The sequence below is a fragment of the Sus scrofa genome, chromosome 14 (assembly GCF_000003025.6).
Source record: "Sus scrofa isolate TJ Tabasco breed Duroc chromosome 14, Sscrofa11.1, whole genome shotgun sequence".
In the NCBI taxonomy this organism is placed as follows: Eukaryota; Metazoa; Chordata; class Mammalia; order Artiodactyla; family Suidae; genus Sus; species Sus scrofa.
Window position 1 is genome coordinate 76,554,555 of NC_010456.5, and position 13,144 is coordinate 76,567,698.

Genomic DNA, 13,144 nt, shown 5'->3' on the forward strand with positions numbered 1-13,144 from the left:
TAACTTTGTAACGGTTCATTAGATTTAGTGTAATTATTTAGTCATTATCTTGCTGGCTTTTGAGGTTGTTTCCCATCTTTTTATAGTTAAAAATAATGTCATGTTGAACATCTTTCTGCTTTCAGTTTTTCCATGTTTTTTTTTTTTGAATGATTCCTTTAAGACAAATTCCCAGAAGCAGAACTAAAGGGTAAAAATGGAACATTTTTATGGCTTTTTGACACAAAGGCTGCTTTAGGAGGGGTTATTCAGATCTACACCACTATGACCAACTTAAGAGTCAAAAATTGGTACCTTGCTGCAACCAGCATTTCTCTGACACCAGTGAGGCTAAACATCCACATTTGTTAACTCATTCTACTTCCACTTTTCAGATTGTCAGCTCATCTTCTTTGACCACTTATCTGCTGGGTTTTAGGGGGTATTCTTATTTATTAGAGAAAGCATTTTTATATAAAAATATTAGCTTACTGCATCACACCTGCTGTGAATTATTTTCCCCAAACTGTCTCTTGGTGGCATCTGAGTTTTGGTTGGTCATGCCCTTCTTAAACACTTGCATCTTTTGTGTGGTGTGTGTGTGCGTGTGTGTGTGTGTGCACGCGCATTCTAGGGCTGCACCTGCAGCATATGGAAGTTCCCAGGCTAGGGGTTGAACAGGAGCCGCAGCTGCTGGCCTATGCCACAGCTATGGCAATGCCAGATCCGAGCTGAGTCTGCCACCTATACTATAGCTCATGGCAACACTGGATCCTTAATCCACTGAGCAAGGCCACAGATCGAACTTACATCCTCATGGATCCTAACTGGGTTCGTTAACAGCTGAGCCATGATGGGAACTCCCAGCAACTTATTTTTTTAAATTTTCAGGGCCACACCCACAGCATATGGAAGTTCCCAGGCTAGGGGTTGAACAGGAGCTGCAGCTGCCAGCCACAGCCACGGCCACATGGGACCCAAGCCACATCTGCAACATACACCACAGCTCACAGCAATGCTGGATCCTTACCCCACTAAGCAGGGTCAGGGATTGAACCCACGTCCTCATGGATACTAGTCAGGTTCATTAACTGCTAAGCCACAACCAGGAACTCCAACACTTGCATTTTAGCCTCTGGTCCCACAATTATATTCAAAGTCTTTTTTTTCAAGCATAAAAGTCATTTATGGAGCATCTGTGGCATAGGGAAGTTCCCAGGCCAGGGATCAAATCCAAGCTGTGACCTACACCACAGCTGCAGCAATGCCAGAGCCTTAACCCCGTGTCAGGCTGGTGGTCAAACTGGCGCCTCCACAGAGACAAGCCAGATCATTAACCCACTGGTCACAGCAGGAACTTCAACCCTTTCTACTTTTAATTTTCTTTTCTTCACCCTACACCCAGATGATAATAAATCCTAGTTGATACCTCTGTATTTTAGTTCCTACCCTTTTCTATTCACCAAGTCTTTCAAACACATACTTAGCCAAGTCTTTCAAACACATCACTCTTAACCTTCTCTGGTCAGTGGGCTAGTGTTTCCTAGGGTCTCACACACAAACCCCTAATTCCTCTGCCCAACCAGACCAACCCAGCTGCTTTTTTAATATCCCTCTACCACATACCCAGTGAACCAGCTGGGCAGAGATCATCAATATGTACTAAAAAAAAAAAAAAAAAAAAAAAAAAAAAAAAAAAAAAAACATAAAATATGTATTTTTCGTTTTTAAGTTACAGAAGCAATATATTTCCTTTTTAAAGAAAATACATGTGTACACAGTACACATGTGTATCTCCCCACGCTGTCTCCAATTCCATTGTCTGAAGGCAATCGCTGACTTGGTTCCAATCTTCCTACATCCGTTTAGCTTTCTCCAATGAGGTTTTTCCCAGAAGTTTCCTGGACTGAACCATCTACTATTTACTATTTACGAATACCATTTACTATTCAGTTCTTGGCTCATTCCAGGTGTGTCCATCTTCCTTTTCAATTAACCCCACTACTTCCCAAGGCCGGGTGAAACCGGCTTCTCCGCTTATACCTCTTGTGTGTCCCTAGAACTGAGTGTGGCACTGGACCTCTGATAGGTACTTAATACTTTGTAAAGACTGAGTCTAACTTCTTCCCCAGATAGAAAGACGCAAAATCTCTATCTAAACCTGCCACCTTTTCCTAAATTGGCTCCACTCATCTAGCTCACAGCCCTGCAACTAGGGGGCTGCCCATCAACCCCAGCTCCATGTTGGCAAATGTGTGCAGAGCGCAAGCTCCCCTCCTTAGGGCAGATGTACACAGAAGCAGACATGCAGAGAATGAAGGGGGGGAGAGGGGTAGGGAATGGGGCACACAGGTCTACCTCAGCTGGGGATGTAAGATCCTGGGGAAAGGCCTAATTTCAGCTTTTGTTGGAATTTAAAGGTTTGCTTAATAAGGCTTTGAAAGTCTCTGTGGTATTAATTGGTAGGCTTCAAGAAAACATGAACTCCTGCCCAATGCCCTGGCCCCAGGACCCTTCCTGGCCCCAAAGCATCTATAGAAGACCTTGGGCCGTGTGAGGACCCCTCTATCTTGGCCGAGCAGCCAGCCACTCCCACTAGGCTTCCTGCTCTGTGGGCTCCTGTCCCCTCCTCTTGCCCTGACTCCCCAGGCAAAGTTCCCTCACTAGACAGAAATGAGTTGATCTACCACGCCCCTCGCCTGTTCCTGAGGCACCTATGCCTTGAGAAAGTTTTAAGATGCTTTCACCCAGTGGTATCTGAGCTGGGTTCGGAAAGCACGTTGGAGATAAGAAAAAAGAACAAAAGGATAGTAGTGTTAGGTGCTAAGCCCTCTACCCTGAGTCACCCAGGCAACCTTTGCTTTCATTTGATTGAATGGGTTTATGCTTTAAAAAGAAAATGAAAAAAAGATTAACCAAATGACCTAAAAAACCCCACAAAAAACCCAATTAAGTCAAGCCCTGGAGATGAGACCCAAGTCTGGAGGTCAAGTTCAGGATTCACCTCTAGTAAACAATTGTTTGGATCATGTCCCCTGAGTCTTTCCAATCAGGCTAGGATCAAGCGAAACACGTATCTCTCTGCCCTCTCAGGCCAGTGGAACCTGCTGTTCTGAGCACAGAGGTTTCTGGTTTAAAGCAGAAAAGCAAGGATAGGAAGGTTCCTGGGGAAAGGGGGAACAAGGTGCCAAGGAGTCCCGGGAGTGACTGTTGGGAGAGAGAGGCCAGTCTTGGGCTGGTGGAGTGCAGATACCTACCTTGACACCGCCATCCGACTTCTTGTTCAATAGGCTTTTGGCAGCTGTGAAAACAAAGAAGAAAATCAAGTCTCTGGCATTGTACCCTCTCCCCAACCTGAAGTCTGGCAGCTGGATCCGCAAGAGACTGATGTATCTGACAAGGGGGCCAGGAGTCTCATGAAACCCCTAGAAGAGACCTGTCCTGGTGCCCCAAAGCAAGAAGGGCATCTCAAGCAGCATCGGGCCCTCAGGGTGGCACCCCAGGATCTCCTCTGCTGTGGAAGAGGGCTCAGCAGAAACAGGGACACTGCGTTTAGGAGGAGAAACCACATTCAATATTGGAGCTGCCTGGGCCATTGGGAACTCTGCCTTCGACAGCTTCCACCTAGGCCTGGAAGCAGAGTGCCAGGGTGAAAGGGGAGGGCTTGGTCCCTAGATGCCACGGAGATTCTCAGGATGGCCAAGCTGCAAGGATGCAAGACATCTCCTGAGTGTTCTCAAGAAACAAGAGTGTCACAGTTCACGAAGGAGACCAGACGTGAGGACAGAAAGACACAGACACAGAGACCAGGACCACCTACAGGAGGGTTTTGCCAGGGGTTTGAAGTGGGCAGGTCCTCCCTGCCACCCTTTCCTCAGAGTCTACTCTCTGGACTCACTAAGCAGAAAGGACTGGGCAGAATAATGAAGTATTAAACAGAGATTCTAGCCAGGCACGGGGTGATGAGCTCTGCATTCAACATGTCGCTCCTGGGGCAACAGGGGCCACAGGAAGGTAGCAGGCAGTGGATGGAATATTCCAGGGAGATGGAATCAGTCCAACTCTCTGACCCACCTAGACTTTGCATCTTGGTTCTACTGCTTGCTGGTTGTAGAGTTACTTATTAACCTCTCTGAACCTCAGTTTCTTTATCTATAAAATGGGATCATGGCATGAAATGTGCTAGGCGGAGTGCTTGGCACACAGCAAGTACTCAGTAAGTGGTAACCATTGTCACTATTGCTGCTGCCAGTCTTTCTTTCAGGTGGCCATTCCTACCCAAGCTGGGTCTCCAGTGAGAATAAGTGTCCTTCTATCACAAGAATTCTGACCTCCAAAAATGGCCTTTGGGCCCATCTCCAGTTCATGCTGGGTGATCTGACACTTATTTTTTTCAACACGTTTACTACGCCTGACCACCTACTGTGTTAAATGCTTTACATATGTCAAAGTTCTTAACTCTGACTGCCCATTATAATCACTTGGGACTTAAACAAACAAACACAACTTTTGTTTATGCCCATCCCATACCCTAGGGGGTCTGCTTTTATTTGCCTGGGGTGGGGTCCCAGCATCAGGATTTTTTTTTTTTAATTTTCTCATACAGGCAGGGTTGAGAGCCTTAGACATACACAATCTTAATCATCAGCATGTTATTTATTAGCCCCAATAGAGAGGTGAGGAAACTAAGCTTGGGAGAGCAAATGTGACCTGCTCAGGGTGTGGCAAGGCTAGGATCCAAACCCAAGGACAGCTGTCTGCACAGCTCCTGCACTTTACAGCCTTTCAGACCCAGAGGTCTGCAAATGCCAGACTTCACAATTTTGAGGGGTGTGGCTTCCCCATGGGGTCCCCACCAGTGCCACTGAGGGCTGGTCTTCACCCCGGGCACCTGCAGGCCCGCCTTGGCTGCAGCCCTCACTGGCAGGCCAGGCTGTCGGGTGGGCGGCGTCTGGAGAAAAGCCTCCTGCTGCCCAGCTCCACATCCCCAGGCTATTGCCTCCTGAGAGTTGGCAAGCGCCCAGCATGCATGGCTGGTTAGGGGGCTCTGAAACACCAATGCGCTTGCAGATGCCAAGTTAGGTGGTCCGTCTGGCATGCCCATCTCAGCCCACAAGCATGGGACTCGCCTCCCTGGTGCTCGGGCCTGGCATGCTGGCCCTCCTGGTGGGGTGGCAGGGAGCCGAGGCAGGCGGTCGGGGAGGACTCATGCCACGTACCTTGCCCGGCCAGGCCGGCGGCGCTCGCGGCAGGCGAGGCGGGGGCGGAGCTCTGCCTGCCAACTGAGGGGATACAGTCTCTCAGTGCACAGAGCTGCCGCCAAGCCACGGGGGCCAGTCAGCAGCGAGCATGCCCCAGCGCGAGGCAGGAACCCGCTGCCGCTGCGCACAGCGGGGTCCGGGCGGGCGGCGTGGCCAAGCCGGCCGAGCTGGGGGAGCAGAGGCACCGGAGGCAGGCTGGTGAGCAGGTGCGGCTGGCCCTGCAGCAGTCTGGGGACCTGAGAGGACTGGGCTCAGGGCAGAGGGAAGCCCACCTGTGCTGCAACCACTGGGGTGAGAGCCCGCAGATCAAGGCCTGACTCGGTGAGAGGCAGTGTCCTTTCTGAGGCTGCCCAGCCCTAGCTTAAGGCTATGAGGAGAGTAAGCCTCATCTGCAGACCTTCCTCCCGGGGGGACCTCAAGAAGGACATTTTCAGAGAGCCCGGAACAGAGCCGGTTCCTCAGGCCATATCCCAAAAGTAGCGAGACTGGCACTAGGGGCCTAGGAAGGAACCATGGCCATTGTGCAGCTAACTCACTGATGCTCCACAGCCCCCAAATCCTCAGGGGCACAGCTCACTTTCCCTCTTCAATTGAGCCAGCTGGCCAGGAGAAGCTGTATCTCACAGCGCTCCAAGGGTATAAGTGCCCAGAAAGAAAACAAAGGCCACCGAAGCGATACATTCTAGAGGCCCTGATTTCACCATGAGCCAACGTGTTAGAAACCAGGGATAGGCTGAACCCTCTATTTCAACTCAGAAAACAGTCCAACTCATTCCTAAGGAAGCACACAAGTGCCCCTCCTGTTTGATTATACCTGTGGACACCTCTTTCTGCAGAAGCTTCTAGGGACAGGCTCTGACCTCACCTGCCCCAGAGGCAGGGCAGAAGAGGTCATCCTGGAATGCCTGCAGCATTTCTTTTTTTTTTTTTGTCTCCTGAGCCAGGGCAAAGGGAGCGCAAAGGCCAAAGTCGAGAGAGGGACAGGAAGCTCTTTAGGGATCAGTGACAGTGCTGTGTCCTAATAGAGACCAAGTTCCTGAAACCAGGACACTGATTTCCTGAAATGGACGGGGAGAGGCTGATGCGGAGGCCTGAGGCCACTGGACAGGGCACATGCTATTGATTTCCGAGCAGCCTGTTTTCACATCTCTTTCACACAGAGAGAGAACAGATCACCATTCCAGGGTCGGCACAGAGCTGCCCTTGAGCGTCCTCTAGAAAGGCTTTCTTAAACCCAGAAAGTAGAAGCTGCAAGTAATTAGAGGACTAGAAGCACAACGTGGGACTACAGCCCCACCTCTGCTGGAAGCAGCCTACAGTGGCCTCCTGCTCCCATCTGTGAGGCGAATCCAGAACCAGAGCTTCTCTCCATGGGTTCCCACAGCACAAGATCGAGCCCCACAGGGGTGGGCCTGAGGGGGACACTCTCCCAGCTCACTCTCCAGTCCTCAGCCTGGGGCCCTGTGGCTCTCCCTCAGGGAAGAGCTCAGGAAGCCCCAGAGCCAGGTTACCAGGAACCAGCACAGTGAGCCCTGGACTCAGGCTTAAGGGAGCAACCTCTGCCCAGAGTGGCTGCCCACCTGTGCCTCCCGCAAAACCTCCGCTCCGTTAGGGCAGCGCAGAAGGAAAGCAAGGGAAGGAGCCTGGTTAGAATGAGACAGGGGTGGGGTGGGAAGTGTCTTGAACCAAAACAGGGGAACTGGGGGTTAGGAGGAGGGAAGGCCAGGGGAAAAGGCAAGCCGGGAAGAGACCTTTCTGTCTTAAATCCTGTTGTTAATCTTTTCCTTGCAGAAAAGCCACTGTGCTTCCCAATTGAGGGCAAACGATGGGGAGGGGGGGAAGGTGGAGTGTCTTGCATCTTAAAAAGAAATGTGAAGTGTGATTTACAAATTATTGGTTCACTTCTCCCAATTCCTCATGCAAATTTAAGCAAGTTCTTTTCCTTCCATTCTGCTGGTCTCTATTACTTCACTCTTACAATTGGTATCAGAGGATATTTTAAGCACAGTCACCGTAAAAGGTTTAAACATCTGGAATAATTTCTATTAGTCATCTCCACTTGGACACGACAACAGAGAGATCGCCTTAGTTGGCCAATTAATGGTGGTGACTGGGAAGGTTCATTACACCTCATCACTTTCTTTCTCCCAGCATATCCTCCAATGCCCTCGAGACCTGCTAAAATTTAAAGTGCTGAGAGTCTTCAGAGAATTCAATAAGAAGCCCCAGGGACAAGGTAAATGGGAGGCTGGCCAGGCTATTCCTTGGGAGGAGGGAATATAGTTCACAAATGTGAAGCCACGTCAGGCCTCCCAGAATTTCAGGTTACAATCCTCAGCTGCAGCAGCCCCTCCAAAACAGGATCCCCATCATCTTGGTCAAGGTGTTGCCTGAGACACCCAGCGCCAGGGTGGCACGGTATGGCAACAGCCTGTTCTGACCCACTCACCTCGTAGAATTAAAGTGCACAGCTGAAAACATACCTGAAAAGTTCCTGGAGACAAGCATGGTCGTAAGGATGGCACCCTGGGGAAAGAAGAGAGACCTGTGAATTCTATGTGCAGTCTGTTCTCAGGCAGAGGGCAGCTGCCAGCGAGAGCCCGAAGACACCAGGACTGGGGCCCCCAACATGTACACCATCTTCACAGCTCAGCTCCAGCCAGGAGGGGTGTTCCCTTCGGTGATGGGGCAGGGGGCACCCTGTCAAAAGCACGCGGGCAGCCCAGCCAGGAAGGCAAGACTCACCTTTAGTTTTCTCCGGGCATTGAACTTGCGCAAGCACTCCACAGTCTCTTGACGATGCATCATAGATGCCACTGTGGACCGTTGCTGGAAGCCAAACAGACAGGCCTGTGAGCCCCCGGCCAGATCCTCTGCCCCTCACCACTGTCCCAGCACCGATGGCCTTGTGCTCAGCCACCCGAGAGTTGCTCCAAAGATGAAGTCATAGATGTGAAAATGCTTTTACAATAAAAGCACTACCCAAAACTCAAGGTTATGTAAGGACAATAATCTGAACATGAAAACACCACCGGTAATTGATGCTGGAAGAACATGCCCGAGAGTGTGCTAATCTTCCTTGGGAGATGGAGGCTATGAAAGGGGCCAGTATTCTGTGTATTGTCATCCTCACGCCATTACTCCTTCAGCAACTGTTCAGTGAACACCTAGTACATTCCAGATTCTGGGCAGTGCGAGAACCAGCAGGGTTCCTGCTCTCTGTGAGAACATTTGTTCCTTTCAAGAGCTCCTCTCAATCCCCCAAACGAGGTGCTAAAAGAAGCTAAGGATCTTCACCTTGAGGCATCAACCCTTCTCAGCATTTTAGATGGGAGTTTTTCTTCAATGTATTACTGCTAACTTCCTTCCTCCTTAAACAGATTCCACTGGACATGACTGACATTCCCCTGATGACTCAGGGGTCAGCATACAAGCATCAACTGTTATGTAATAGCCTAATACAGAGAGGCCCTCTGTGGCTACTGAGGTATATAGGATGATGGAGAGTGGGGCCCACAAAAATGACCCCTGGAACAGATTGCTGTAATTCTCAAGTACCCTTTTTTTTTTCTTTTTCGGGCCGCACTTGTGGAGCCCAAAAAAGGTTCCCAGGCTAGGGGACTAATCAAAAGTACAGCTGCTGGCCTACACCACAGCAACGCCAGATCCGAGCCACATCTGCGACCTACACCACAGTTCATGGCAACCCCAGATCCTTAACCCACTAAGCGAGGCCAGGGATTGAACCCGCATCCTCATGGTTCCTAGTCAGATTCATTTCCTCTGTGCCACGATGGGAACTCCTCGAATACCCATTTTAAGTGGCTCATCCCCTCACTTTGCGGTTGTTATCTTGGCCAGCCTGCTAGAAAAATTAATCCTACAACATGCAGCCTGGTGCCTACACCCCCACAGGGCCACCCTGCAATCCTTCCTCTTGTTCCTGGCCACTGCCTTTCCTGGTTCCTGAAGAAACTCTTCCAACCTTGTCGAGTTTCCCCAAGTCTCATCCTGCACCTCCTCCTCCAGAGAGTAAACTTCTCTACCGGGAAGTGAGGAATCACCAAGCAAGAACTTCAACTTCAGTCTCCCACCCACAAGCTGATTTCCATGCTCCTGGAACCTCATCCCCAGTCCCTGAAGCATCATTGTCCATGTGCTGACCCCTGACCACGACTCAGGAGCACCTCTTGTTTTGCTATCTAAACCTTGGTTCCTCAATTAGCCAAATTTTAAAAAATTATTTTTATTTATTTTTTAAAATGGGATTACATCAAATTTTATTTTTTTCTCTAACATTTGTTTTTTGATTAAAAAATTTTTATATAGTTGATTTAATTAGCTTTTTTTTTTTTTTTTTTTTTTTGGTCTTTTCTAGGGCCACACCCATGGCATATGGAGGTTCTCAGGCTAGGGGTCTAATTGGAGCTGTAGCTGCTGGCCTACTAACAGCCACAGCAACTTGAGATCCGAGCTACATCTGCAACCTACACCACAGCTCATGGCAACGCTGGATCCTTAACCCACCAAGCGAGGCCAGGGGTCAAACTCTCCACCTCATGGTTCCTAGTCAGGTTCATCAACCACTGAGCCATGACGGAACTCCAAATTGGCAAATATTTTTAATCCCTTATTCTGGACTATATTCTTTTCTGCAGTTTGTGCTTTATAGTCAAGCCTCTCTGTAAACAAAATCTTAAATGAAATTTTAAAAACTCCCCTGATTCATCCATCTTTCTCTTTTCATTCCCATTCTACCTTACCTCAGTGAAACTGTGCCTCCACTGCCTCTCTCAGTGAAAGGATGAAACGATGGCTTCTAACTGGTCAGAGCCACCTTTACCGTGGACTCTGAAACATCCGATGACAGACATTCCCTTACTGAGACCTCTTGTTTCGCAGGATCTCCTGATCCTCCTTCTCCCACACAAGTTCTCATTCTCAGTCCCCTTTGCCGGCTCCTCTAACTCTCCCTGCTACTAAATGCTGGTGGCCCTCTCTTCTCTTCAATAGGCCACAGTGAGAATGTGATCAGCACAGAAACAATCCCATCCATTTCTACAGCCCCAATATCATGCATATAGAAATGACTATAACCTATATTTCCAATTTTTAACTTTTTTTCCAAATTTCCAACTACCCACTGGATATCTCCAGCTGGAGGTCCTCAGACATAGCACTTAATACGTATGACACTAAAATCATCCCCTTTTTCACAAACTGGCTCCTCCTCTGGGTTTCCTCTGGGTTAGTGAATGGCACTACACTCCACTCAGTTACCAACTCAAAACCTGGCAGTCTCCACAGATCCCTCTCTCTCCTTCACTCCCCAAATCCAGTCAGTCACTAAATCTTTTTATTCTGTCTTTCGATATCCCTCATATTCGTCCACTCCTTGCCACACCGCCCACTCTCCTATCACTGCCCTCAGCTGAGACTTCATCTGGACTCGCTTAGACAATGATGGCAGTTTTCTCAGCTCTCTGCTCTGCCTCTTTCCTCTTCAATTCCATTTTCTACACAGCTTCCAAAATGATCTTTCTTAATTGCATACTTTGTTCCCTTTTTAAAACACTTAAATGGTTCCCTATGCTTTCAGAATAAAGTCCAAATTCCTTGTGCAGAATCCTTTATGTCATGGACTCTTTTTAGGTTCATTCTCTTGTATTCCTGTGGTTCAACCTTCGCCTACAACCAAACTCATAACCTTCCTTAAACTCGCTGCAATTCCATATGGTCCTTCACCTTGGCCCATGCTAACTTCTGTCTGCTGGTTGTCATCTTGGGGAACAACCAGTCACCTGCCAAGAACCAGGGTGGAGTTCACTTGCTCCATGCAGCCTTCAGGAATCCCACTGCCCATAGAGACAGTGGGAGCTCCTACGCACTCATTAGACTCTTTCATGTACTTGTCACACTTCAGAGTGGCTGCCTGCTTGAGCACCTGTCTTCCAAGATAATCTGTGGGATCTTTGGGGGAAGGCACCCTGCCTTACTCATCTTTGTATCTCTATCACCCACACAAGGACTGACACCAAAGAGGCATTCAGTAAACATGGGAAAGAACAAATAAATAAATGTATCATGGTCGTCAGGGGGCCTAAGTGCAGCAGGCCCTCTTGTGTGTAAAAAGCTATTGCATCCTGCTAGAACTGTATAAGAAAACAGAGTATGCTGACCCATTCTGATAGCCCGGGGGCTCTCCTAGGGTGAGCTTTAGGACTGAACTTCAGGGGCCTTTTTTCACTGCTCAGGGGCCCCTTTTGTTTATTTGTTGGGTCTTGGTCAAATTTCCATTACAGCTGTATAAGAGCTGAGATCTGAATATGCACCCTAAGCTTGGCAATTCACTTTGAGTTCTGCCTTTTGCTTTCTATCATCAACTAGAGTGTGCAAGGGTCACCCTAAGCCCTTGTTCAAGATCAAAACTAAATCACACCACACAAGTGAGTGGGGGAGAGCGAGGTAGAGGCCAGTTAGCCCCAGTCGCCTCCCTGACTCCTTCCTGGTGACATTTGTTGCCTCTGGGCCCTACTCAGTCCCCCTCTGTCTCTGGTGGGTCTTAGCTCAGGGCCCAAAATGATTATTTTCTGCTGATAAGAAGGAGGGTAAAGAGGGCACATCCCTGATCTCCTTGATCTCGAAGGAAGACACTTACGCAGACCCATGGGTGTTTGAGAGCCTGGTCAGCTGTGATACGCTTTGCGGGGTTTATAGTCAGCATCTGGTTGATCAAGTTCTTGGCTTCAGGAGTCACCGTGTCCCACTCTGGTGATGGGAACTAAGAAGCAGGAAGAGGGGAAAGAGGGATGTGAAAGCTGTGAGACTCACATCCTCCGTAACTGGGATACTCGCTGCTACCTAAAGCTGCCTGGCAGGGAGTGGGACGAGCCCCGGGGTACTCAAGGACCTGGGTCAACTTAAAGACCGGGAAAAGAAAACACAACAATCATGATTAGAACGCCAGACTCCAATACCTTCCAGTTCAACCCCATCTCTCTACTAGGAGGAAAATACACAGTGGCTCAACGCTCTGCTCAAAGCTCCACGACAGTGGAGCTGCCAGACTTCTGGTCCCTAGTCATGCACCACACCATAGGGCCACACTGTTCTCTGCAAATAACAGACCAAAGGGATTCAGTGGATGTCGTGATTTTACAGCTACCAAAAGTGGCTGTGCAAAAAAGTTGCTCCCTGGGACAGGTGGTGGCAAGAAGGGAGACCTAGGAGTTCCCACTGTGGTGCAATGGGATCGGCAGCATATCTGGAGCCCTGGGACGCATATCTGGAGCCCTGGGATGCAGATTCAATCCCTGGCCCAGCAGAGTGGGTTAGGGATCCAATGCTGCTGCAGCTGTGGGGTAGGTCACAACTGCAGCTCGATCCGATCCCTGGCCCAGGAACTCCATATGCCGCAGGGCGGCAAAAAACAAAAACAAAAACCAAAAGAAAACCACAAAGGAGACCTATATGCCCATCCCTGGGTCCTCAAAGTCCCCTGACACTCCCTGTACCCTATGGACAGAGTCAGAGGAGCGGGAACAAACTGGTCCTTACGTCATAGGCTCCAGCCTTGATCTGTTGATACAGCTTATGCTGATCCTCATCCCAAAAGGGAGGGTAGCCCACCAGGAGGATATACAGGATGACCCCTATAAGACAGAACACAGGTCACTGCGGTCGATCACCAGCTTTGCTGAGGAACTAAAAAAAGCCACACAGGGCTCAGAGCCACCCAGAAAGTCAAGGGCCATACCAGAGGGAGAAGTGGATGCCAGTCAATAATGCTGGGCCACCAGCACCCCCTGCTATGTACTTCATTCCCCATGTCACAAAGCCACATTAGGGATTTCTTTAGGCACAACCCACCCTCTCAGGCACGGGCAAATCCCTCTTCAAGAAGA

At 49.3% G+C, this 13,144-nt stretch overlaps 1 protein-coding gene across 49 annotated transcripts in view; it reads right to left on the bottom strand.

The window, feature by feature from the left end:
* The window catches only part of CAMK2G (calcium/calmodulin dependent protein kinase II gamma), a 97,287-nt gene that overhangs the window by 19,460 nt on the left and 64,683 nt on the right, over positions 1 to 13,144 (bottom strand). For 26 of the 49 annotated variants that reach the window (XR_002338308.1, XR_002338295.1, XR_002338294.1 and 23 more), the window contains 6 exon segments: positions 12,798 to 12,892; positions 11,899 to 12,021; positions 7,986 to 8,069; positions 7,724 to 7,766; positions 5,199 to 5,261; positions 3,237 to 3,280 (listed from right to left, as the gene is read on the bottom strand). Coding sequence is in view for 27 of the 49 variants with exons in the window: in XM_005671077.3 (XP_005671134.1) it covers positions 3,237 to 3,280; positions 5,199 to 5,261; positions 7,724 to 7,766; positions 7,986 to 8,069; positions 11,899 to 12,021; positions 12,798 to 12,892 (452 nt within the window). In the remaining 22 variants the exon portion in view is untranslated. 49 annotated transcript variants of the gene reach the window in all.